At 36.0% G+C, this 27,828-nt stretch overlaps 1 protein-coding gene across 1 annotated transcript in view; it reads right to left on the bottom strand.

The window, feature by feature from the left end:
* Positions 1-16,667, bottom strand: part of LOC138701740 (uncharacterized) — a 29,884-nt gene extending 13,217 nt beyond the window's left edge. Inside the window, exon 1 of the mRNA XM_069828967.1 lies at positions 16,504-16,667. Coding sequence (XP_069685068.1) covers positions 16,504-16,587 — 84 coding nt within the window. The 5' untranslated portion in view covers positions 16,588-16,667. The remainder of the gene's footprint in view (positions 1-16,503) is intronic.
* Positions 16,668-27,828: the final 11,161 nt, after the last annotated feature.

Here is a 27,828-nt window from a genome sequence, read left to right as displayed (position 1 = left end):
AGTCCAATGCAAGGAGAACATTGTTAATAGAGTCTATATGTTCGGCATAATATTCAACTGCTTCTAGCCATGTACCCCATCTAGTTAAAATTGGCTTTGGTGGCAATGGAATTTCAGGGTACATTTCTTTCAACACGTTAACTCTACTGGGAGCTTTGAGAAATACTTTTTTCACTGATGAAATCAACAAATCTACTTTAGGGAAATTGTCTCTGACCACTTCTGCCACACGATGAAATGCATGCGCCACACAAGTAAAATGAGTCAATTTAGGATATACAACAGATAATGCTTGTCCAGCTTTGACCATATAAGGGGCAGCATCGCTAATAAAGAATAACACATTATCGTACATAATACCCTTTGGCCACAGGATACCCATAGCTTCGTTGAACAGTTTAACTATAGTTTTGTTATTGCACTTTTCTAGAACATCACAATGTAAAAGAATTCGTTCAGAATATTGTTCACTTAACAAACCGATAACTACATTACCAACAAGTCTACCTTCTTTGTCGGGAGTCTCATCAATGGAAACCCAAATTGAACTATCTTTAATTTCATCTCTTATCTTCTGTATTGTCTCATCGTAGATGGATGGAGCATACGTCTTCCTAAGTGTTGACTCATCCGGGATTGTATGTTGAGTATATTTTTCAAGGAATTCCCTGAAGACCTTATTCTTTAGTTTGTAGAGAGGAATATCAGCAGAGATGAGAGAACGGCACAGGTCGATGTTAAACTCAGATCTTACATTCGATGTTGTTGGTTGTGTTAAAAACAATTGTCTCTGCTTGGAATTTAGTTGTTTGTTGGCCTGATGTTTACTAGTTGTAATGTGTTGTTGCACCAGGAACTTTTGTGTAGATGATACTGCACACTGACACAAATTACAAAATAATATTTTATTGTCAGTTGATAAACCATCTTCTTTAAATTCTGAAATGTAACTTGTTAGTTTTGATTTTAAATTGACTGAATGACGTACTTTTGGCATATTTACCGTCTTTATAGTATGATTTACAAAACTGAACCTATGTGTACTCTGACTGGCATTTAACTGTTGAGCTGCACAACTGAAGTCTGTTAAAAATTTTAAATTAAATTAATACAGTTTTGTAACTTACTTTCCCATTGTTGATAGGACTGCTAATTTTCAAATAACTCTGATGTTAAAGGGATTACTGAACATGTGTTTAAATCTCTATTGTTGAAATGTATTTTTAAAAGTTAATGGAATTTTGTTTTGTTTTATTGTTAAACCTAATATAATATGGACTGTTTTATATGAAATATGGAAAATATATGGAAATTAACGAAAATATGTACTAAACTCTAAAATATGGAAAAATATGGAAAATAAAAGTAGGATTTTTCAACCCTACACATTGTGAAACATAAAGATAATGCAAAATATAAATTATATTAGCTTTATAAGTAAATATGTATTTACATATAAATCCTTTCCCTGATTATTATTATTATTATTATTATTATTATTATTATTATTATTATTATTATTATTATTGTTCTTATTATTGTGGTGATTTTATTCCAACAGAAATACATGCTATGATAAAATAATTTTTCAGAGGCACTACAGTTTCAAGAATTGAAAGCACTTAATGAAAGGCCAAATATTGAAGAAAGTCGAACAATTTAGAGTTTAGGAGCAAGTTCTGTAGTGTGTTGGGAATTAGCTAAGGCACCAAAACCCTTCACGGATGGTGAACTTATAAAGAGATGTATGGTGCCTGAACAAAATATAGTTAATTATATCTCTGTACTTGAACAACTCAAATTTGAATTCACAGAACATAGATTTAGTGACTTTAGACGTATGGAAAGTGATATTTATCTTTTTGTTAATCCTTTCATAGTAAATTTAGTACAATCCGTGAGAGTGCAGTTCCAGGACTAGTTGATTTACAAAATAACGTAGCATTCAGAACTAAATGCAGAGAATATGACTTGACGAGCATAGAAGTATTAAAAAATTAATAAAACGAAATATCCCATGATGAGCTTATTCTCTACCACTATGTTAGCTACACTTGCCTCATACGTGTGCGAAGAATTATTTTAGAGAATGAAAGTTTCTAAATCCAAACATAGATCCCGATTAACAGATGAGCATCTTTTGAGTTATCTGCGCATTAAGTAAATTCGTTGGAAATAGATTTCCGATTACTTGCAGAAAAGAATCCACATGTTGAATAGATTGCAATGTATTGTGGAATATGAAAATAAGATTATCTGTGATATAATATCATAACTATATTAAATATAATACACAATATAGTAACTGAATATTACAGTTTACATTATTTCCTTTTTCAAATTCAGTTTATTATCCATATCTGTAAGAGTATGAGAGCCATGACACAGGCGGCGCTGCAATGTAATTGCGGAGCCCAGTCCGTACACTGTGTGTGTTCTGCAGTACAGCATCATCCGTGTAATCGGAGCTTTTACAATTTTGAGCATACCTGCTTTAGTTAACTGATCATATATTACTATAATTCATGTTGAAATCGTGAAAAATACCTTTCTTCTTTCTATAACAAAGTGTTAAGCAGCTGCGAGCTTACACAAAGCAAGACGCGGGTGCGGCAGTGTGACGTCAGCAGCAGTGGTGAACAAAATTCCTTCGCTCGCCTAGTGAGAACCATTTTATATTATGAGTCGCTGTTTTCAGTGTTGTCTATAACATATGAAATGCCACTTTAACTAGTTTAATGCAAGATTTCGTCATGTAGGAGATATACAATTCCTGATTCTTCATTCTGACTCAAGAATTCAAGTAGGATTTCATTGGAACTGATAGGACTGTTATACGATGCATGTTTCCTCTGGTGAATGTTACCGGTATGTAACCTAATAAATACTGAATGTAGCCTATGTTATAGAGATGTACATACGTAGTTTCGAATAAATTCATTTCGATAAAATAGGAGAAAGAGCATTTGTCGAAATATTATTTGAGTTAAATGGCACGTTTTGTCTTCTTTCTTTTTTGTCTTATTTTAGAACCTTTTCCCTTCCTCTTTCCTATGAAAATTGCTCTTAAAAATCCCAACCCCGTGATGATACTTGCAAGCCCTACTCAGAAACCAAGCAATTCTGGACCCATGTTAATATGACCATTTTTTTCTTCTATACGTACATATGAGGAATCCATATCTGAAAATGTACTTACTTTTTTTTTTTTTCGTTACATTCTGTATAACTTATGTAGGTCTTCCGAACTATAGTTGAAGATATTGAACTTTGAACAATAGTATCAGTTCGGAATATGTATTATATAACTTTCTTGTGTTAAATTCTATCGTACCTGGTTTACATGTTTCGATCTATTATGGGTCATCCGCAGAACTGGTCGTTGTTGGTCTTGTTGCCTCTTGTTTTGTTTCTTGTGAGGGTGTGTTCATGTGGTGTAATGTGGAGTCAAAGAATGTGTGTGTTCTGAAATTGAGTTGTGTGTTGAGAATTTCATTGGTATGAGATTTTGTCTGACTATATATTTCATTTTGTTCTAGTGTGTTTAGTTTCTGGCTTTTTGGTTGGATGTGTAGTATTTCCATGTCTGTGTTGATGTCTCTGTAGGTGTGGTTAGCATTTGAGATGGTTCTGCATATGTGGAGGTGTTTTGTAATTTTGTTTTGGCTGTGATGTGTTCTTTGTAACGTGTTTGAAATGATCTGCCTATCTGTCCTGTGTAGAAGTTGTTGCAGGTGTTACATTTGAGTTTGTATACGCCGGTATGGTTGTACTCGTATTTGTTTGTTTGTGTTGTTTGTGTGTTAAAATGTTTTTGTAGAGTATTATTTGTTCTGTATGCAATGTTGCAATTTAATTTCTTGAATGAGGTTGCAATCTCCACATTACACCACACTAACACACCTTCACAGGAAACAAAACAAGAGGCACCAAGACCACAACGACCAGTTCTGAGGATGACACATAATAGGTCGAAACATGTAAACCAGGTACGATAGAATTTAACACAAGAAAGTCATATAATACATATTCCGAATTGATACAGTGTTAAAAGTTGTGTAATCAAGATGAATAATATCAGTCTTAATACAGGGTTGGGCATCAGTTATAGCCTGATTCGAATTCCGTAGTACGATGATGATGTGCATGTTTCGATTGTCATTAGCAACCATAAGGTCAACAGAACACAGTCATTATTATCCATTTCTTCTTTCTCTTCCGCTTCTTCATTATCACCACCATAGTCGTCATCACTGTTGGTGTCGTCTAGATGTATTATAAATTCGTCAATGGTGTCCTCCATTACCGCAACATTTTTCCAGTAGCCCTATCCGAGATGCACCAGATGGTTACAGAAGTCTACCCAGTCTTCACTCGTCACCTGGTCAACAGCTGCTCTGATCGTCTCCTGTAGTATCTTCAGTGACAGGTCACCAGCAGGATTGTTTTCAGGATTGCTTAATCTTAGACCACGCTAGCTCTATGCAATTGAGATTTCACATGTATGGTGGGAGCCTAAGTATTGAATGGCCGTGCTGTTTCAGAAGCTGGTCAACTCTGAATAATTTCTCTACTGGTTTGTGTGTGTTACTTAGGTCCATCAAATCACATTTTATCATACACGACGAAACAGAAATGCCTTTCTTATCAAGCCATTATATCATGTCCTTCTTGACAACATATTTCGTTAGTAATTATGTTCCCATTACTTTTCGAATGTCCTGGTATTAAAAAAATGCACAAATTAATATTATTGTGCTAACCTACCTCTTCTTCCCAGAAGAGTTCACTGTCTCGTTCGGATGTTGCGCATCTTTCCTTATTCTGAGTACAGATCTCGGACTCACCTATATATCTGCAGCTCTCTCGGTTATACAGTATTATTAATATTTATTGTTAATAATTTCTTTTTCGCCTCTTGATAACAACAAACAACCACTGACCTTATTATCTCCCTTTCCTTACCGTATTATTATCGACCATTGCATGAAATAATATGTCTTCACAGAACGCAAAACTACTGCACAGCTCGATTCAGTGTTATTGGTCCTTGTCCTTGGTTGTTTGGCTAGTGAGCGAGCCGTGTCTTGCGTCACAAGAAAGAAATTTAATCACAAACGTACATAGGAGGGGAAAAGGGATGAGAAAGAATGAAAATAATATCTATGCTCGTAGCTGAAGAATACTCATGTCAGGAAAGTGTAAGTCAACGGTCTCAAGGCTAAAACTGCACTGGGCAGAACATCGTTAACCATTGCGAAACCGAAGGAACCCGATCTTAGAATGATGTAACCTTGAGAGCGCTTATTGTAACGCTTCTGTGATAAGACGTACACCCTCATCTTCTTTCATTCATAACATGTTATTAACGTATTATATTTCACGTTAGGCATGTACATAATCCGTAGCGTGTGACACTGTTATATTGCTAGTCGTACGTGCATGTTCCAAAATAACACTTTTACATTACATACTAGTAGTACGTAGTGTTATTGCAAGTTATCTTGAACTTTCTGAGCGGGGACAGAGAGGCAGAGGGAAGGAAGCGCTTAACGTGGGTGGAGCCAACTGAATTATTTCCGCATGCTCCACGTCATAATCTCTTGTAAAGAAACATAGAGTTATTTCCTTCACTGCGTACCAGTAGTGTTAACACTGTTAACATGGAGCAGCAACCACAGGGTAGTAATTGTGGTGAAATCACACCACCGGCACCGTAGAGAAAAAGTAACGCTGTTATCCACAGCGGAGAAGGAGAAATTATCGCAAATATAATGTTGCGATGAGGAAAAATTAAAGAAATGTTTTCTGGAACCTCTTGATAAGGAATATGAGAGAGCGGCTAAATACTCTGGCAAAAGTATTAGTTCCGTGAAGAGAATTAAGAATAATACTGAATTACAACCGAATGAACCTCACACTACTCCGGGAAAGAATAGGTATGTAATGTTATTAAATGATTGCTATAATAGTTTGCACAATAGTGTGTGTACTGTGAGCGACATAATGAATTACTGTTGTAAGTTATTATTTTGTTATAGCTCTGCAAAACATATCATTTCATTCCAGAATTAGGACTTGAGGTAAAGTGAACGAATTCGATCAACATGTCAATCGGGATACAATCGAAGAATTCTATCTTGTTCAGAAAGTAGTACCTACGTTTAAGATAATTCAGAATGGATGATGCCATTGACGAAATAATAATTAATTTTGGACCAAGCGATGAAGACGATGACGATGATGGCAGCAATGATAGGAATATGAATTGTGTATAATTGTAAATTAATGTAAATTCAAATAATAAGCCTGTAAAATATTGTTATAAGATTATGTACATATCAGCTGTAGGTGTAAGTCATGTAGGCCTATATAATGTATAGAAATAGCTGTAGTAACTCCGCCATTGCCGTCCCCAGCACGGATGAGAGAGGAGGAATGTATACAAGATTATATTTAAATACTTACTCATTACAGGTTAATTAAAACCTGCTACGAAACCATGTTCAGTTCTTTCACAGTAGAGAGTCGTAAAGTGAAAGAACCAACGTTTTCTGAAAAGAGTCACGTTACCCGAGGGAGGGGCATCCTTGCCGTGCCGCTACGTTGATGAGTACATGCCGTACCGAGCAGTTCGAAAGACAGACTTTGGGGATGTAAGGTTCAAGATAACTTGCAATAACACTACCTGTTCCAAAATACTACCGTTCCATCAGATACTAGTCTACCGTGCGGTTCCAAGATACCACTGTGCACCTTGTAGTGAGTGACACGAGTATTTGGTGACATACAAGTTACATATGGTACTGTTATTTCGGAACTGTTATTTGGAACCTAGTATTTTCAAGGAACTGGAACAGTTGGAACCGTTACGAGAAAATAACTTTTCCCATCTTTACTCTGCTAGAAGCGACCCCTCTACCCTCCCGCGCGTCTCTTTTGACTGCATTCGTGGACAGTACCTCTGCATCATGCCGTGGCAAAAAGCACTCTGGCTACCCAAAGACACGAAGAGCGCCTGAGAGGGTGCAAGAGAACCAGAATACACTACTCCGAAATCCTCAGCGATAGACACGCCTTGGTACTGGGAATGTCGGCATATGGACATGTTGCATCGTGTAATGCACTCTTTCATTCGGCTGTTAGAAGAATATGTTGCCCGTAATTGTGAGCATTAGAGACCGGCAAATCACACAAGACTCACGCCCGTACCCGGTTGCCGTCAGGCTTGGGTTCCGGTGACGCTACAAAGCAAGTTAACTTTTAGCCTGAACCCATTGAGCCCGGGTTTTATAGGTTCAGTCCAGGCGGGACCCAAGAAAGCCTGCCTGTTTGCTCGTATTACAAGGTAGAGTGACTTGCATTCATGGAAGCCAGTCTGCGCTGGTTAAGATGAAACAGTACTAGTTTGAAACCTAAGTTCGTTGGCTATTTAGTCACTTCAAAAAATCTTTATCTTATGGTCCAACACGGCAGATATTTCTTGATTAAAGAAACACAGTTTTACGATTTATTGCGCTACAGAATTCATAAAGTAATAAGACAATATTATACATTTCATATTCCTGCAAAGTGTATCTGACTCAACAAAATAGTAACATTTCGTAACTTGTGACTATTTGAGAAGAGAAGAGAAGAGAAGAGAAGAGAAGAGAAGAGAAGAGAAGAGAAGAGAAGAGAAGAGAAGAGAAGAGAAGAGAAGAGAAGAGAAGAGAAGAGAAGAGAAGAGAAGAGAAGAGAAGAGAAGAGAAGAGAAGAGAAGAGAAGAGAAGAGAAGAGAAGAGAAGAGAAGAGAAGAGAAGAGAAGAGAAGAGAAGAGAAGAGAAGAGAAATATGTTGAAAAGATATTGGTAACAATTATTATGAATATCAACAACTATTATAGAAAAATATTTCATTTTAACTTTTTCCTTATCAACAATTAAAAGCCTCATGAATACCTGTAAACTGTATCAAAGTTTTTCGTTCTTCAGAATATTGATTTCCTATTTAAATTCTGAGGAACAGATTTATTTTTATTTATGAAGCCGAAAGTTTGAATGATTTGCATTAAATTTTTATTACTACGATGAAAAGGAAAGTGCAAGTAATTTATAATAACTGTTGGCATTTAATGGATATTATGTTGACGAGAAATAATATTCTTTGTCTTTATTAACGGCACGTTTCAGAAGACAACACATTAAGTTTTCAGTAGTTTATCTTATATCTGTAGGCTTCTTGTCAGGTTTGAACGACTAGGTTCATATTTATCATGCATCTGAAAGCAGCAGTCTGCTGCAGGTCGGCGGAACCCACAGGCCTTTCGGGTCACTCTTAGGACTGTTTGGGAGTCACGTGCAACCACACTGCCTGCCTGCTTGAGAGGGAAGGTTGCAGGCGGGCGAACGATACGAAGCATAAGCCCGCTCACAGACGTAAACAGTCATGGGCAAGCCTGATCGACAGTTTGACAGCCTCTAGTGAGCATCTATCTGGCGTCATGTTCAAAAAGTGAGATTTGTTAGCCAGGTCACAGTGTTCCGCAACCGGTGTGCCTCCACAAGGTGAAAGGTGTGACGCGAACTTTTACCTGTTATAGTATGAAATTAATAAAATTAATTAAAATTAAATTCCTCCTTCTGCTGACACAATAAACCGCCCGGTTAGTGACATGGCCAATGACATCCAAGTCATTATGAAGGATAAAATAAAGAGCAGTCAGAAGTTCTCACTTCAGATACACGAGTCCACCGATATTAGCGGTCGTGCACAACTTCTTTCGTACTGTTGAAGACTCTAATCTTCGAACCTGACAGGAATGCGACGCGACCCTTGAGGTCACACTAGTGACCCCTATTAGTAATGCTAGCCTGCTACCAGCTGTCTAAAATTTATGTTCTCTTCCTATAGTGATGGTCACATAAGAACAGTTCCTAAACAGCAAATATTGCCGTCTTGTCAGTGTTGCCATCTGTTACCAGACATCACACGATCCTACATACTAAATGACTTATTTACTTACCGTACTTTGTTGGAAGGTTATTCTAAATAATTCAATAATTTGTAACATTTTCGTAGGCAAACTATACGGGAAAGGGATCAGCATGTCAAGTATTTTGTCTGGGAATACGAAATACATTGGTTTGACTAAACAATTAACTCACGAGACCTAACCTAAAAATGTATTTTGTTTGACCACATGAAATTATTAGTACTAACTCCGAAAACTTACCTGACTATAGTCTTGAATTATAACCACAACGCAACACATAAAATAACTATTATGTATTAATATTAATACTGATATTAATTAATTATTAGTATGTTCAAATTTCACTAGCTTCCAGTAACCGGCTCAGAAATCTAGTACAATTTTAATTTCATGGAACTCCAGTACCGACAGATATTGTCGATATTTGTCTCAGCTGCCAACATACTAGTTACAAAATCACTACCATTTGTAGTATTTGTCAATATCGAAATTCGAAACGAAGTTGGCAAAAGAAAATTCAACCTGCAAACTAGGAAATCACCACAATCCACTAGCATATGTAGCAATGGGGGAAAAATGGTTAGGTTTCACCCATAGGTTATGAAGTAAGCTGACCCGGACTACACCTCACAGCGGAAGCTGTTGAACAAGTCCCATGTCAGCGTCACATTCAGGTGCAGCCTCACTGTTTTCACTACCCCTACTGCCGTCACCGTCATCAGTATTACTAATATTATCACTATCACTATCACTGTCGTAAGCCCCTTTAAATTTATAACAATTAGGCTTGTAATGTTGAGGACCGATAGGGTGCGTTACGGTGGCTTCAACTTGACTATCCGATCACCATCAGTACTGTAGCATGTATAATCGGACCATCGGATCTGTGCCCCCGTAAGATATGCGAACTGAACTCTAATTCCTTCTCAGCCTCGGTAATTCATTTCTCTCCCTGCATTCCTATCTTTCTCCCTTTCTGTCCCCTACTACTCACGATTTTGGCCTTCTTGCGGGACAGTTTACAATATTTGCACTTGCAATCCAGTGTTGTCAACTCAACATGAAAACTGTAGCACGGAGTGGCGAAAGAAATATTATTAAGCAAGTACGAAATAGCATTTTGCGATGAAGAGAAACAAACAGGTCAATATCTGTTTCCTATAAATCAGGCAACGAAAAGAGCAACTGATATCACAGGTGAGGCTTATTTTATTTCAATTGATTATGTATTAAAATTACTTAACTAATACTGATAATACAACATTTTATGTAATTTATATAGACAGGTCAGAACTCCTAATAAAGAAAATCAGGAGAGAGGGAGTCTATGCGGGAGATAAAAAGCTAGAATCACCAGAGAAGAACAGACCGAGGGAACTTTTAATTATTGTAGGTGATATGAACCCATCTATTTTAAGAAGAAAGATACAAGAATTTTATACCGTTCAGAAAGAAGTTTCAACATTGAAGAAATTACTGAAGCTTGCGAGAGAAGTAATAATTTTCAAGGTTGGAGAGAAAAACTACGGAAAGTGATTCGAGACATGGGATTTAGGTTTAACAAATGTAGAAATACAAGATGTATTTTGATTGAAAGAAATAATATTGTAGCATGGAGGACCAGTTATTTATGACACCGTTTGACGGAAGTTTGGCAATATCCCTATTCGGCAAGGTTCGTGGCCTGCTGTTTAACGTGGTCGGAGGAAATCGGGTGGAATGGAGTGAGTACAGGCGTTAACTTTTCCAAGAACGACGACAGCGCTGAAGGGGCACAGATCCGATGGTCCGACAATATAAACAGTGTACCTGCTGAATACTCCGTTCGCCAGTCACTACCGTAGCATGCGTAAACAATGTACCTGCTGAATAATAATGCCGAAGGTTGAAGGTTCTCAGGCGCATATTTTTGCAGCGGAATTTGGTGAGTGTTTTGAAATGAATGACGGGACCATTACATGTAAATTATGTAATACAAACATATGAGGTGACAAGCGATATTATATACAGAGACATTGTAGCTCAAGAAAATCAAGAAAGAAAATCAAAGCCGCGAATACTTCTATGATAATTCTTCTGCACATAACAAAAGGTACGTAAAAATATATCTTTGTAATGTTGCATAGAGTATATTTACTTTTAGGCCTGTCTAGATTTGTTTATGTGCACCTTATTCGTGTACTCGATCGCAGAACCAAGTCAATGTCATCGTACTAGCTCACGTCCCCGGCCTATGTACCAAGCTGCTGTCAACTTGTATAATTGGTCCCCAACATTACAAACCTAATGATAATTTTATTAATCGTTTATCACTGGAGTCCATCTTTATCCCAGTACTGTTTTTCTGTATTTGCAATGTGTCTACAGAATTCTCCTCGGTTGGTGTGGACACTTACACCAGGCGTGTTAAAACCTTGCACATTGTGCACTGGTCTCTGTGCAATGTGCAGTTCCTATTCCCCTACCTGGAGGGAGTGAATCGGCTTGGAGGGGAACGCGACAGGGCTGTACATTACCTGCAGTACCAGAACAGCTTTGGTTTCAGCAACACAGATCAGTACGGGTGTGCTCATTGAGCTGTGATTGTGAATGCGTTTTTGAAAAATAAAGTGAGGAGTCCACAGATATAACGAAGAAGAGAAATCACGAATAATAAACGTAATTGTTATGATGTTTTCCTCAGCCAACAGTAATTATTTTAAAATGAAAGGCTTTCATCATATCATGTGGACCTAATACTGATGTGAGAATTTAAATTAGATTAGAAAAGTTCTCAAAATATGATATTCGCCAACTCTTATTTCTTAATTGGTACTCTCACGGCAAGATAAACATGACAATGATGTTCGTTTTGGAGTCTGTACTAACACAGCCATGAATGGTTAGACGACTTGCAACTTTTATTTGATAAGCTGATAAGTGATGAGAATATTGATTGAGGAATATATATGAGGGTCTTGAGGTTGTAAGGGAAGGAAGAAAGCAACCATTTGTGAGGCGCAAAATTTTTCTCGACAAATAATACATAATGGCGAATTTTCCATCTCACGTTACTATATTATCTTAATATACTTATGTTAATAAACCTTTAAACATGACATAAAGGAAATGTCCTGGCTTCACAGCTTGTGAAGTACTCTTTTAACTCAATTCAGTAACGCTCCCAACTTGCTGATACTTGCTCAACGTTTTCCAAATAAACTATATATAAATTTAAATTCAAGCTTAATTTATCCAGTTTATTAATAATAATGTGAATTTATATTAGTATACAGCAAGGAAGTGATTCCAGTGTAAAAGCCTCACAATGTCCTATTGCATGTAATTGGGAATAAAATATCTTCTTTAACATTTGTGCACCAATGGTCCCAATAATGCTTGAGGAACAATGAAAGAGTATTACTTTGAAATAATCAGTATCTACTATGTAAAATGGAATACTGTGTTCGTTTTTTGTTGTTTCGAAATTACTGCAATATTTATATTTTCTTCAAATACTGTACACAAATCGTATGATTCTTTACAAACGACTGCTTTGTGAATTGTAACTGAGTAAGTCTATTGTTTCTTGTGTTACAAGTATTGTCAAATATAGACACTGACAATAATTGTGTTTTTTCCTTCTGCTAAGTATGTTTATAATGTCCAAATGTTAATTTAATTGAACACTAGAAGCGCAGAATAGATTCTTGTACATCCCTCCCGCTAAGAACTGGAAAGAGCAACACGTGAATGACGCAATCTGCACAGACCGGCGTTCCGCCCACATACACTGCACTTTCAGTGTCTGATTTCTGACATGCCTGAATTACATTCTCATTTTGCCAACATTTTCGAAATGTCATATTGCTGTTCAGCCAGGTCTCGTCTATATAAAAAAAAACTGAATGTCCCTTGCTCCGGAATTCATTTATTTGCACCAGATATCTCGATCTCCAGTCTACGATGGATGAAATTATTTTCAGAACGTCTTGAAATATTGAATACGTGCAATGATGATACACAGTACGTTATCTGTTGTTTTTGATTCCCCCCTTAACCCCGCTTCCTCACAATGCAAGTTCCGAGATTGGAGTCTTCAACAGGACATTCGATACATTGATGGGAATGTAATTGCAATTTTTTGTGCAAACTGCCCGAGCGAGCAACCGGTGAAGAAATGTTTCGTACAACTAATGAATATGTGGTCCGTAATGAATTAACATGGGAGGATTGCATTAGTGTTTAGAGATGGAGCCGCTTCTATGACAGACCGAGTGAAAGAATTCATGGCTAAAGTACGTGAAGTAAGCCTATATCATAACATACGGGTGACCATTGTCTCATTCACCGCGAAACCATTGTTTTGCCATCTTGTCTGAAAATTGTGATGGGCGAAATAGTAAAAGTCGTGAACTTCATTAAATCGCGGTCCCTAAATATGCTGCTTTTTCTGCTTTGCGTCAGGAAATGGGATCAGCGCACACTACACTCCTTCTGCATAAGAACATTGAAATTAGAACTTCTCGAAGTGTCTTTGGAAACATTTTGGTTGTCAATAAGGAGTGAATACCCGGCTATCACTGAGATGACAGTTAATGTGTTATTGCTATTTTCAACTACATAATACATGTGTGAACAGGGCTTCTCGACGTTAACTAAAATTAAAACATTGAAGAGGAAGAGACTCAAATCCATCGATGAAGGAATGAAGCTTGCACTGTCAATGATTCAGACAAATGTGTGCAGCTAAGCAGGCCCAAGTATCACATTGAAAGTATGAGTAGAGTTATTTACTTTAATATTAGTAATAGAAATGTGTACTCGTATTTTCTACAGTTAATTAAAGTTCATAAATTGTTAATAAATGCAAGAGTCGATTTTTGTTTTATAATAATAATAATAATAATAATAATAGTAATAATAATAATAATTATAATAATAATAATAATAAATTTGATTGCATTACGTCAGCCATCGTCAACTGGCCTGCATACTAGTTCGGAGCGCCGAGACGCTGGCTGAGGAGGTAGTAGTGTGCAGTGTGCCGAGCCAAGTCAACGCATCCCATCACAGAAGCCAACTTTCTGACCATAATTTACAATGCCTTCTTCGATTGTATTCTACACGAGCATTGACACCTAACATAAACCAGTTAGTGAGGGAAAAACGAATTAAAAAATCCAGGAAAACCAATGCTAATCATCGGCGAAAATAATTTTTATCATTTGTTATTTACATTGTAATAAAATAATTTAGGCCTACTTCAGTCTTGTAACAGAAACGACAATATGTTTCATATGTTATACAAAATAACAAATAATTGATTTTGTGATATATAGTGTCAGATAAAAAATGGATAATTGATTTTATTTTATTGGCGACACTTAAACAAAGCAATAGGATGACAGGATTTAAATATTAGTAATGGGTTCGATTTGTTTAATATTTTGTAACAGTAAAAATGCATTATAGGTCTGTAAGTTCTCAACTACTTTAATATGATAAAAAATTGTTTTCAAAACCGCTGCAATACGTAATGAAAAAGTACAACTTGCTTGTTGTCTTAAACTAAAAAGTGATTTAAAAATCCAGGAAAACCAATGCTAACGAACAGTAAAAATAAATTTTATAATTTGTTATTTACATTGTAATAAAATTATTTAAGCCTACTTTAGCATTGTAACAAAAACGATAATATGTTTCATATGTTATGTATAATAACAAATAATTGGTTTTGTGATATTAGTGTCAGATAAAAATTGGATAATTAATTTTATTTTATTGACGACACTTGATCACAGGAATAGGATGACATGATTTAAATATTACTAATGGATTCGATTTGTTTAATATTCCGTAATAATGAAAATGCAGTAGGCCTATAGGTCTGTAAGTTCTCAATTACTTTAATATAAAAATATATATATTTACTTTCCAAACCGATACAATACATAACGGCAAAATACATATTGTTTCTTGTTTTAAACTCAAAAGTGGTTTACTTATTACACAGTTCCTCTTAAAATAAATTAAGTACATGCTTCTTCCGTGTTAATTATAATTATTAGAGACTGATTACAAGGTTTGAACAAGTGAACGGTCGCCACTGCCAGCACCTGATTCCTTCCCCCCACCTCCTGCTGCACAGTTGACATCTAAGGGCTAGAATCGAGCAGCGAGCAAACTGTCCCTGCACCATAATGCACTGAAATGACGACTCCTTACTTACTACTTACTGGCTTTTAAGGAACCCGGAGGTTCATTGCCGCCCTCACATAAGTCCGCCATTGGTCCCTATCCTGAGCAAGATTAATCCAGTCTCTACCATCATATCCCACCTCCCTCAAATCCATTTTAATATTATCTTCCCACCTACGAATCGGCCTCCCTAAAGGTCTTTTTCCCTCCGGCCTCCCAACTAACACTCTATATGCTTTTCTGGATTCGCCCATACGTGCTACATGTCCTGTCCATCTCAAACGTCTGGATTTTATGTTCCTAATTATGTCAGGTGAAGAATACAATGCGTGCAGCTCTGCGGTGTGTAACTTTCTCCATTCTCCTGTAACTTCATCCCTCTTAGCCCCAAATATTTTCCTAAGAACTTTATTCTCAAATACCCTTAATCTCTGTTCCTCTCTCAAAGTGAGAGTCCAAGTTTCACAACCATACAGAACAAACGGTAATATAACTGTTTTATAAATTCTAACTTTCAGATTTTTTGACAGAAGACTAGATGACAAAAGCTTCTCAACCGAATAATAACACGCATTTCCCATATTTATTCTGCGTTTAATTTTCTCCCGAGTGTCATTTATATTTGTTACTGTTGCTTCAAGATATTTGAATTTTTCCACCTCTTCGAAAGATAAATCTCCAATTTTTATAGTTCCATTTCGTACAATATGTCACGAGACATAATCATATACTTAGTCTTTTCGGGATTTACTTCCAACCCTATCGCTTTACTTGCTTCAACTAGAATTTCCGCGTTTTCCCTAATCGTTTGTGGATTTTCCCCTAGCATATTCACGTCATCTGCATACACAAGAAGCTGATGTAACCCATTCAATTCCAAACCCTGTCTATTATCCTGTACTTTCCTAATGGCATATTCTAGAGCGAAGTTAAAAAGTAAAGGTGATAGTGCATCTCCCTGCTTTAGCCCGCAGTGAATTGGAAAAGCATCAGATAGAAACTGGCCTATGCATTACGTAATTATATTAGGAGAGTCACATCATATACTTTTGAGAGGATTAACATTTTGGTGTGCCGTGTTGAGTCTAGGCCTGTCTAGGGTGTGCCGTGAGTAGAAAATGGTTGCGGAAAACTGGCCTATGACATACTGTATCTTTGTGTTATGTAATAATTTTTTTTAAATATATTCTTCCATTACTTACTCCATACTACATTTCCAATATCCTACTATGACTTACGCCCAACCCTGTACGATGCGGAACACTTTAAATGCGTAATTAGAAAGTGCGTCTAAATTTCGTTAGATTCGTATTTATATTTTAATAACTAAACAATTAAGTCTCACATACCTTACTGCCACCTCCAGATGTCCCTGTTATGCAAACCATTGCGGTTAGAAGTGCAACAGCTACAAAAATCTTCGTACGATCCATGATACACAAGTGGTACAAATCTACGTAGTGTAGGCTTGTTATGTGAAGGAACTTGCTTATATCCAACACGATAATTTCAGGAGAATTAATTTGATGAAATTTTATATACAATTCTTTGTTTAATAATCTACGCAACTTTACACTTTATTAAAACTATATAAATATGTCATATGTTGTATCTTTTAAAGATAGGTATGATGTATATTCTGATTAGCTCAACTATTGTGTTAAACCGGGAATGATAAGCAATGAATAGAAGACATGGATGAGGGGTCACAATTGTTAATGGGAAAGTAAATGCGTTGAATCCTGTACTACGAACTTCCACTAATGATAATCTCTCCAGTTGCACGCAATTTATGTCTTGCATCAAGGGCGTTTGCATTTGGGAGTTTAAACCTCACCTGTGAAAGATAAAAAAATCCTATTCATTAAGCTTATTAACCCCATTAACAATATTACGATAGAAAAGATAACTATACGAACTTGAGAAATTCTAACAAAGAATTTCTTACTTTCGAACTGGTACTAAACCTGGTATTTTGGAATTTAAACAAATAGATAACAATTTAACGGCAGTTTAATCAGCAAATAAGCTCTCAGAGCAACATAGCCACAGTATTTCCCGAAAAATTAAAATAATAATTAGCCCATTACAATTCAATTTAAACGATACTGAATATCTCCACATGCACAGTTCATTCCTAGGTGTGATAGTTTTTTGACAGTAATTCCTAAAACTAGATATTTTAGTAATAGGCGAGCTTGTTAAAAATTCACTATTGTAAACAGTAGCATGCGAAAACAATTTTCAACGCAAACTTTCAAATTTTGCTCTGTCATTATTTCTCACCAGATGTCATACAGCAGCAAACGCAACCAATCAATAAAGCAGTTCAAACAATGGCAGGCCTACTTTTTAAAAATGTTTTTAGTTTAGAAATTTTCAAAAATTAAATAAATTACTTCAAGAACTATTTTGTTGATAAATGTAACATTTATCACATACTTTAATAAATTGTTATCGATATCCTGTAGTTTCAGTTTCTTCCTTTAGAAGTTCATTTTTGGAAGCGCTACTATTAACATACTTTCCAGAATTTACGACAAGTAAATTAGGATTTGAAACATTGTCTGAACGAGTGGGAAGAATTTTTTCGCTGTACAAATTTTGAAAATATTTATCCTACATAATTTATAATAGCGACGGGTCAGTTCAAAAGGGAAAGAACTCAAACTTTAAATTTTTTATAAACCTGCGTTTTAAAGCTTGATGTTGCTGTGAAAAATCTATCCATCTTGAAATTACTCCAAATTCTGTTAATGATGTTTTACATGAAATACGAAAAGCCTGAAGTCCCATAAGGGCAACGGTATCCTACAGCAGTGTAAGGTGAGCTGAAGGTCTACTACACTCGGGGAGCCAGTCCAAGAGTGCTTATACTATAAAGGTAAAGCTATCCCCGTAACATGCCATGAAGGCACTTGGGGGGGCATGGAGGTAGAGCCCCATGCTTTCCATGACCTCGGCACTAGAATGAGGTGGTGTGGTCGGCACCACGCTCTGACCGCCTTTTACCCATACACTTACAAACTAAACACGAAAAAGTATACAGACTAAGCACATAAATTATACAAACTAAAAACACACACACAAAATTATACAAACTGAACACACAAATTATGCAGTATAAACACACACACACACACACACACACACACAAGCTATCCAAACTAAATAAACAAGAAATTATGCAAACTGAACACAAATTATACAGTCTTACACACACACACACACACACACAAACTATCTAAACTAAACACACAAAAAATCTCTACAAATTGAACACGAATTATACAGTCATAAAATACAAGTCCACAACTGTTGAGTAACGGTTAGAGCGTCTGGTCGCGAAACCAGGTGGCCCACGTTCGATTCCCGTCGGGACAAGTTACCTGGTTGAGGTTTTTCAGGTGTTTTCCCTCAACCCAATATGAGCCAATGCTGCGTAACTTTCGGTGCTGGACCCCGGACTCATTTCACCAGCATTATCCCTTCATCTCATTCAGACGCTAAATAACCTAAGATATTGATAAAGCGTCGTAAAATAACCTACTAAAATAGAAACAAAAATTAAAACGCAAAACTATATAAACCAAAGACATAAATACTACAGCCTAAACACACAAGCAAACTATCCAAACTAAACACACAAAAAACTATACCAACTAAACACATAAATTGTGCCAACTAAACACACAAACTAAACACACAAAAACCATACAACTAAACATATAAATTATACCAATTAAACACACAAATTTACCAGCTAAACACGCAAACAAACTATTCAAACTAACACACACAAAAAGAACTACATAAACAATACACAACTATACACAGTTTACATAGTGTTTGGTAATTTCTTCCAGTCTTTTCCATGCCTGCCTGTCCCTCGCTGTTCTCGTCCACTGTGCTCCAGTCTCTCTCCGGAAAGTGTCCGACCACCTTCTGCTTGGACGTCTTCTGCTCCTTTTCCCAATGCGTGGGTCCCACATGGTCGAAGCATAGGTCCACCTGCTGCAGTCCATCCTACTCACGGTCTGCCCCATTTCCATGCGCCAGCATCACTGCATCCTGCATACCGCTTCTTATTCGGATGTCGGTGTTCCTTATCCTGTCTTGCTTGTGTTATATGGTGTGTGTTAACTGGATTTTTCACGGAAACATGGAGCTGTAAAATGCGGGTTTCTCAAAACTTTGAATTTGGAGTTATCTCCGTTTTGAACTGGCCAGTCGATATAGCTTCCTTTCTTTCTGTTCACTCTCAGAATTATAGGTTTTCGAACGCCAGTTCGAAATTCCAGTTATAATGTTTTATAAACATTCACTGCCATACCTGTCATGTCGATCAATCGGTAAACGACAGTTCATAAATTTTCCACCAGGTACAGGTACAGTAAGATTTGTAAATTAATAAATAATTATGTAATGTACAAAATTTATAAATACTAGGCTGCCTTACAAATAGTGTGCGATAAATATGTTAAAGTGATTTACTTTTGTTTGTAAGTATGCTACACTCATCGTGTGGCCTCGTTTAGCAAACATCCCTACTCTTAAAATAAATTGCCACTTTTAATACTTGTATCGTAAATAACATTGGCTCAAACAAGTCACCATACTAAGAAAATAGAAGCCACTGAAATTTTAATTGATTTAGTTTACCCTGGATGCATTTAACTAATTTTTTTTTTAGAAATGTCATTTACACCCCTTTACTTCTAACCGCCTCAATTGAAATTTTATTTAAATAACTAAAATACGATCATTTTGGTCGACAGAGAACTCATTTGATGTAAGGACAATTTATTTAATATGTTTCTTAATTATTATTATATTCAAATAATTAAAATAGGATTGTTTGGTTCAGGGAACATCCGTTTTTAGTACAAGGATATTTCGTTTAACATTTTTCTAAATTAGTCTTGAATGCATTCTTCAATAAATCACTCTAAATTAATGTCTATAAACAGTGTATTGCGTATGAAGAAAATTTTTATGTTTGCCTCATTGTGCATCTTTTTTTTTTTTTTTTTCCTTTGTTAAGTTTATTTATACACGCATAACATCTGTATCATGTCTGGTGTTAGAATGTATGGGTATACCAGTAAGACGTTTTTACTCGTGTTGAGTTCCTGTTTCTATTGCGTGTTATTTTCCTTAGTTATTTAACGATTCTGTATCAACTACGAGGTTATTTAACGGAATTTGTGTTAGCGAAGTGATATTTGGCGAGATGAGTCGAGGATTCGCCACAAATTACCTGACATTGAAAAAAAACCTCGGAAAAAACCCAACCAGGTAATTAGCCCAAACGAGAATCGAACTTGTGCCCCAGTGCAATTCCAAATTGGCAGGTAAGCACCTTAGCCGAATGGGCTGTGTTGTAAATGGCTTATGTATATGTAACTGATTGTAGATTTTGATTAATGTTTATCGTATTAGTAATTGAGGCGGTGATGAATCATAGCATGTAAATTTCCAATCTGGCATTTGCCTTTGTGACTAAGGCAAACCATGAAAAACTCCAGTCAGATTGGTCGGCCACATAATTTCAACCCGTGACCTCCCGAATGCAAGTCTGAAACTCTACCATCTAAGCCAGCGTTGTCAGACACAGCCTAAACGGAGCGGAGCGCTCCACTATAACTCTTTGCGTGCTCCGGTGCTTCCACAGACATAAGCAAGTTCACGCTCCGACTGGACGTCTCTAGCACCACAACCGATTTCGGAGCTTACAACTCTGACACTACTGATCTAAGCCAAGTCGCACGGTTGGTGTCATTATTTATGTAAATGAAAAAATGAAAGTTCATGTGGTACATAAATATTATTTTAAGAAACACATGAAACGACTATGGGTAAATTAAGAGCGCAGGAACGCCATTTCGTGATACTTTGTAAAATAACTTGGCTCCAGTGAGCTCAATGTTAAAATACTAATTTTTACTCCATATGTGCTATATTTTTGGACCAGTAAAAATACTCATTTACGACAAAACTCTTAAAAATACTGTTATTGTCTGTGAACAAAAAGAAACTGAAGTGTATAAAATTAGAGTATTTTATGTGGACCAAATAAAGTTTAAATTATCAAGTAATGCAATATTGCTACAGAATATCGAGTTTTCTGTGCGTAAAGATATAGGCCTATTTTAAACTTATCTCAATCCTCAATTCACTCAGGAGTTACCATAATGGCATGTAGCATTATGTCCATCTAGAAAAACTACACATTCAAATAGTGAAGGAATTAACTAAATCGGTTAAGTAGATTCTGAGATTACTTCATACAAACACACAAACATTCTCTGTATCTTAAAATTGATAAACATTTATACATATACACACACACACACACACACAAACATATATATATGTTCCCATCACAGAAGACAATAAAATTATATCCGTATAAAAATAGTGTTAAATGAATAATATTCTACATCTTGATTACACAGCTTTTAACACTGTATCACTTCGGAATATATATTATATGACTTTCTTGTGTTAAATTCTATCGTACCTGGTTTACATGTTTCGACCTATTATGGATCATCCTCAGAACTGGTCATTGTTGGTCTTGGCGCCTCTTGTTTTGTTTCCTCTTAGGGTGTGTTCGTGTGGTGTAATGTGGAGTCAAAGAGTGTGTGTGTTTTGATATTGAGTTGTGTGTTGAGAATTTCATTGGGGTGTGTTTTTGTGTGTTTGTATATTTCATATTGTTCTAGTGTGTTTAGTTTCTGGCTTTTTGGTTGGATGCCTGGATGGCTACTTAACCGATGTCTGTGTTGATGTTTCTGTAGGTGTATTCTCCGTTTGTTGTGCAAGACCACCTTAAATAGACGGAGTTATTTTGTTTTCATTTCATTACAGCCTGTTAGTCTGAGGAGGCGCTGCTAAAACGTATTATTATTTTAAAACTCGTATATCTCGTTAAATATCAGTCCTTTCTACATTTTGAAAAAGTACAACTTATCGGGAACAGTTTTTGAAGATACATTTGTTATGTAACATTTTCATGAAAATCAATAATAAGTGGGATATTTCGATTTAATTCAGACCCCTTATAACCGCCGTTTTAAATAAAGTGTTTTCAATGACATATAGCCTAAAATTTAAGTTAGACGAACTTAATTTATATTCCAGTTTTCATATAAATCGGTTCAGCCATTATCGCGTGAAAAGGTAACAAACTTCCACACAGACACAAACAAAAATTTCAAAAATATGATTTTTGATCTCAGGATGGTTAATTATACATGTTAACACCAATCATTTATGGAAAAGGGAAAATGACCAGAAAAATTTTGGTTACAGATTTGTTATTATGGTCCACACCTGTGGAGTAACGGTCAGCGCGTCTGGCTGCGAAACCAGGTGGTCCGGGTTCGAATCCCGGTCGGGGCAAGTTACCTGGTTCAGGTTTTTTCCGGGGTTTTCCCTCAACCCAATACGAGCAAATGCTGGGTAACTTTCGGTGCTGGACCCCGGACTCATTTCACCGGCATTATCACCTTCATATTATACAGACGCTAAATAACCTAGATCAGTAGTGTCAGAGTTGTACGCTCCAAAACCGGTTGTGGAGCTTGATCGGAGCGTAAACTTGCTTATGGCTGTGGAAACACCGGAGCACGCAACGAATCTAGTGGAGCGCTCCGCTCCGTTTAGTCTCTGTCTGACAATGTTGGTACAGCGTCGTAAAATAATCCAATAAAATAAAATAAAATTTATTATGGTAGTATAGAAGATTAATTTTGTCGGCATTCGTTTCATCTGACTTACATGACGTGATTTTTTTTGTTGTAACACTTTCGCATTAAATTATCCAGATAAAATTTGTCTGATATAGTCTAACTGTATTCTATAATATTTTATTATTTGCAACAGTTTTTTTTCCATACGTGGATGTGTAATACATTAAGATAATACGATGGAAAAATGAATGGAATGTAGATTTAGGAGCACAAAATAGCATTGGTTACTATTAGGATGACTACAAAAAAAAATGAATAACATCATGTAGTGGAGGGAAAAAAAACGTTTACTTGGTTGCTATTCAATTGTAGCACTCTCGTCTGCAACACAATTGTAAATTTTCATATTTTATAAAATTGGGCATGAACACTTGGAGTGAAACCACATTTACACAGATCAAGCAAATCTCCTCCCTTATCCGCATCTATTTCTGGAGGCGAAGAAAATTAGTATTGCTTGAGAAGAATGCTCTTCGTCTTTTGTCGAATATTTATTTGTTCAAAATCTTGTTCATAGAAATGCTTACAGAGATTGGCAAAAGGATGCTGTTTCTGACCTCCACGATCTTAATATTACACCACTTATCATCATTTTAATTACTGGAAAAATTATATCACGTTTGTTGTGTTAAGTCTTTCAAATCTAAGATGTCTGGTGTAACTAGCTGACTGTGTACATGTTGCCTTTCTTCTTGGCCAATTTCAGTACTGATTCCCATTTCATTGGCAATAATGACGGTAGGATCCTGAAGTGAATCATCAGATAAAGTTGTCTGGTCGAAGAACGAATTCATAACATAAAAGAACATGATAACAGAGTATTTTTAACTTTTTACCGAAATCTGAACTATTGTTTGTTATTTCTTGATTACAGATTAATGATAATCATAATAATTATGTAGTAACATTATAAAAATTCAATAACAATAATTTCATAATTATTGCTCTGGTAATTATTTGCAATGTTGCATACGTTGAAACTTCTGCGATATTTTCATCACCATTATTATTATCTTCAATCAAGGCTTTAATACCAAGTCCAGCATTCATCTGTCTTTACTTTCCATATTTAACACAATCACGGGCAATACAAAATTCACAAGGATTAATGTTTCAAAGCTGTGTGGATGGTAAAGACAAAATTAATGATAATAATGATTTTAAACAATGCAGCCAACATTATGCTACCATTATGGTAGGGACTGTATTATCAAGTAGGCCAAATCTAAACTCAAACCATGAATATTTGCAATGCGAAAGTGTTACAACCAGTGGCGGTTCGTGCCTAAAATGACAAGGGTTTCACTACGTTTATGAGTATTTCATATTTTTCCAGCAATTTAAACAATATCTCATTTCTGAAAAATTAGAAAAATACTAGCTCTTTAAAGTAGATAATTGCCTTAAAATGAGCCTGATTATGATGATGATTAATTATTTTTGAAAGAACATAGCAATTTTTACTTACGTTCCCATTCTGTCCTTCAATATTCTCTCTTCAAAATGAGCTAATCTGTTGCCTAATTTCTGTTCTTCCAAGGACTGATAAATCTAGGCAAGCATTCTTATGAGCTATAGATACCTCATGCTTCTTAATATTCTTTGTCAAATGGCTTAAATCTGACACACCAGTGCATGTCCAGCTCATATCTTTACCATTAGCAAATAGCAGGCACGGGAAACAAAATAATTTATTTGTAGATTCACAACAGGAAATGCAGCAGTTTATTTCATATATTTCTACATTAAAAGCCCTGCAAAATGTCTTACCTCGGCTTGTTTGTGGTTGCCTTAAATCAAGTTGAGGTAACAGCCTTCCAAGATTCTTTATTTTACACTTATCTTCCAATATTAAAACTGAAAAATTTGTTTGTAATAGTAATATGCTTTACAAGAGCGGTATGTTGAAGTTTTCATGTTCGAGGAAAAGTTTGAAAAAGCGGAACGTAGTTGAGCTTTTTTAATTTCCGAGAATTGAAAGAAAACATACCGCTCGTGTATCGTACATTATTTTGTGCGAAGATCGTTTATTACATACCTGAAAGAGGAATTTCTAGTTAGTTGCAATGAAATCTCCATCTTGGTTTCTGTTCAATGACGCAAATTTGCAAAACAAAAATATCTATCTTCAACATTTTTGCTTTAAAGTGTTCTGTGTTTACTATACTCTAGCAGGCCGTGATATACGTCTGTCTTCCCCCCCCCCCAGTCTATAAATGCGAACTTAAAACAAACGGTAAGGTTATGTAATGATTTATTTTTTCATTTTAATATTTTAACAATATTATTAGCCACCGGCGTGGCTCAGTCGGTTAAGGCGCTTGCCTGCCGGTCTGAAGTTGCGTTCGGGCGCGGGTTCGATCCCCGCTTGGGCTGATTACCTGGTTGGGTTTTTTCCGAGGTTTTCCCCAACCATAATGTAAATGCAAGGTAATCTATGGCGAATCCTCGGCCTCATCTCGCCAAATATCATCTCGCTATCACCAATCTCATCGACGCTAAATAACCTAGTAGTTGATACAGCGTCGTTAAATAACCAACTAAAATAAAATAAAAATAACAATATTATTTATATAACATATTGCAGTATTAACATCGCATCTGGAATCTTGTTGATTTTTTCACGGCTTCCTTAATGTTACTTGCATCACGAATGCAGTAACTTTAGTGGAGTTGTAGAGTTTACTTAATTTTTGCAAATATTTAAAAATAGTAATTAACAGTGCAATTTAGATGAAATTGCAGTGGTAAGTTTCCAGTTTATAATTATTACTATATTGAACGTCTTTAAAAATAATATGTTAAAAGCCTAAAGCAGTAAAATCAATATGTCACTTAAGCGGTAAGAAGAGGGAAATTGTTATGTGTGTTAGGTTGGGAATACTGAATGTGGAATTTTACACTTTCTGCGGATTGGTTTTGTGGGGAAACCAAGCAAATACGCACGATCTCACACAAAAGATATTGAACACTATTTATTTCCCATGGAAACGAACACTGGTCACACTCACAAATGACTATATTAAGACTAAAACAAAGTGCAAAGTGAACATAAAAGAAGTAGTTACTTTGATATTGCTCAAATTATTCACACATGTACTCTTCTTTCTCCAGTATCAGTCACTTTTCCCAGTTGCGCACTTCGTATTCTGGTTTTGTCGAATTGTTACCGTTTGTTATATAGATTTATGATAACAGGACTATCAGCCTGATATCGTATTCGGCGAAGATTCTCCTGCAAATACTGAATCGACGTTTATATTCTAAGGTGGGAGGACAGTTGGAAGAAGAGCAGTTTGTCTTCAGAAAAGGAAAATTACAAGGGATGCAATTAGACTACTACGAACAATCAATAAAAGATACCTAGAAAAGAATAAAGAAGTGTATATAGTATTTGTGGACTTAGAAAAGGCGTTTGATAGAGTGGATTGGAAAAAAACTGATGAAGAAAATAGATACGGATTGGAAAGACAGGAGGCACTTCAGTAATCTTTATATGCAACGAGTCAAAGCCAGGATAGGAGAAGAAATGTCTGAAGGAAGTGAAATAGGGAGAAGAGTACGACAAGGATGCCCTCTATCATCTACCATGGTCAACATCTACTTGGAGGATTTGGTGAAGAACTGTTTTCAGAATATGGGAGGGGTAAAAGTACGAGGAAGAAGAATAAATTCCATAAGATTTGCTAAACATATAGCGTTATTAGCAGAAGAGGAGATCATACTAAGGGATATGCTACTTGAGCTAAATGACAGCTGTGAGCAGTATGGGATGAAGATAAATGCAAACAAGACGAAGACTATGGTTGTCGCAAGAAAAATAAAGAAGGTAAAGTTGCTAATTCTAAATGAGGCAGTAGAGCAAGTGAACAGCTTCCAGTACTTGGGATCAGTAACATGAGCTGCAGCCAGGAAGTCAGAAGGATAGCAACGACAAAGGAAGTTTTTAATAGAAAAAGGAGATGTCCTGTGGACCTTTTGAAAAAAAACTAAGGAAGAGACTAGTGAAGTGCTTTATGTGGAGTGTGGCATTTTATGGCATAGAAACATGGACATTACGACGAAGTGAAGAGAAACGAATAGAAACATTTGAAATGTGAATATGGAGAAGAATGGATCGTGTGAAGTGAACAGAGAGAATAAGAAATGAAGTTGTGTTGGAAAGAGTGGGTGAAGAAAGAGTGATGCTGAAACTGATCAGAAAGAGAAAAGGAATTGGTTGCGTCACTGGCTAAGAAGAAACTGTCTACTGCAGGATGCACTGGAACGAATGGAGAACGGGAGAAGAGTTCGGGACAGAAGAAGATATCAGATGACAGACGACATTAAGATACTATATGTACGTATGTACTTATGTATGTATGTATGTATGTATGTATGTATGTATGTATGTATGTATGTATGTATGTATATATGTGTGTGTGCGTGCGTACGTATGTATGTATCATAAAATACACGTAAGTTCAATAAGACGTGGAACTGGATTGTCTTCTTTTTCCAATAATATATATACAGGGTGTTTAAAAGATATTGTAAAAAATTTAAGAATGGGAAGTGGAAACGAAGAGAAGCAAGAAAGTTCTAGTAAGCATGGATCCTCAAGTTAAGAGTTTACGAGATAGATACGTAAGTAATGTCATTAATTTCTTTGGGACATTTCAAACGAAAAAGTTTAATATTATTTTGCTTATTTTTGCTTCCTTTTCGAGATAAAAATATTTTTTATGAAACATTTCATAGCGTATTTTGGGAAAGTCATTGATTGAAATCCAATATACTCAGTCATTTTGAGAGATCAGTGTATTATGACTATAAATGATTGAATTTTATTTTTGCCTACTAATTGTGCAGATATTTGATCTGAACAAATCTAACGGCACTCTATTACACTCCTACACACAGAAAATCTCTGAGAAT

This window comes from Periplaneta americana, chromosome 6 (assembly GCF_040183065.1).
Source record: "Periplaneta americana isolate PAMFEO1 chromosome 6, P.americana_PAMFEO1_priV1, whole genome shotgun sequence".
Classification (NCBI taxonomy): domain Eukaryota; kingdom Metazoa; phylum Arthropoda; class Insecta; order Blattodea; family Blattidae; genus Periplaneta; species Periplaneta americana.
The sequence above is the reverse complement of the archived record's forward strand: the minus strand, read 5'-3'. Positions and strand labels throughout refer to the sequence as shown.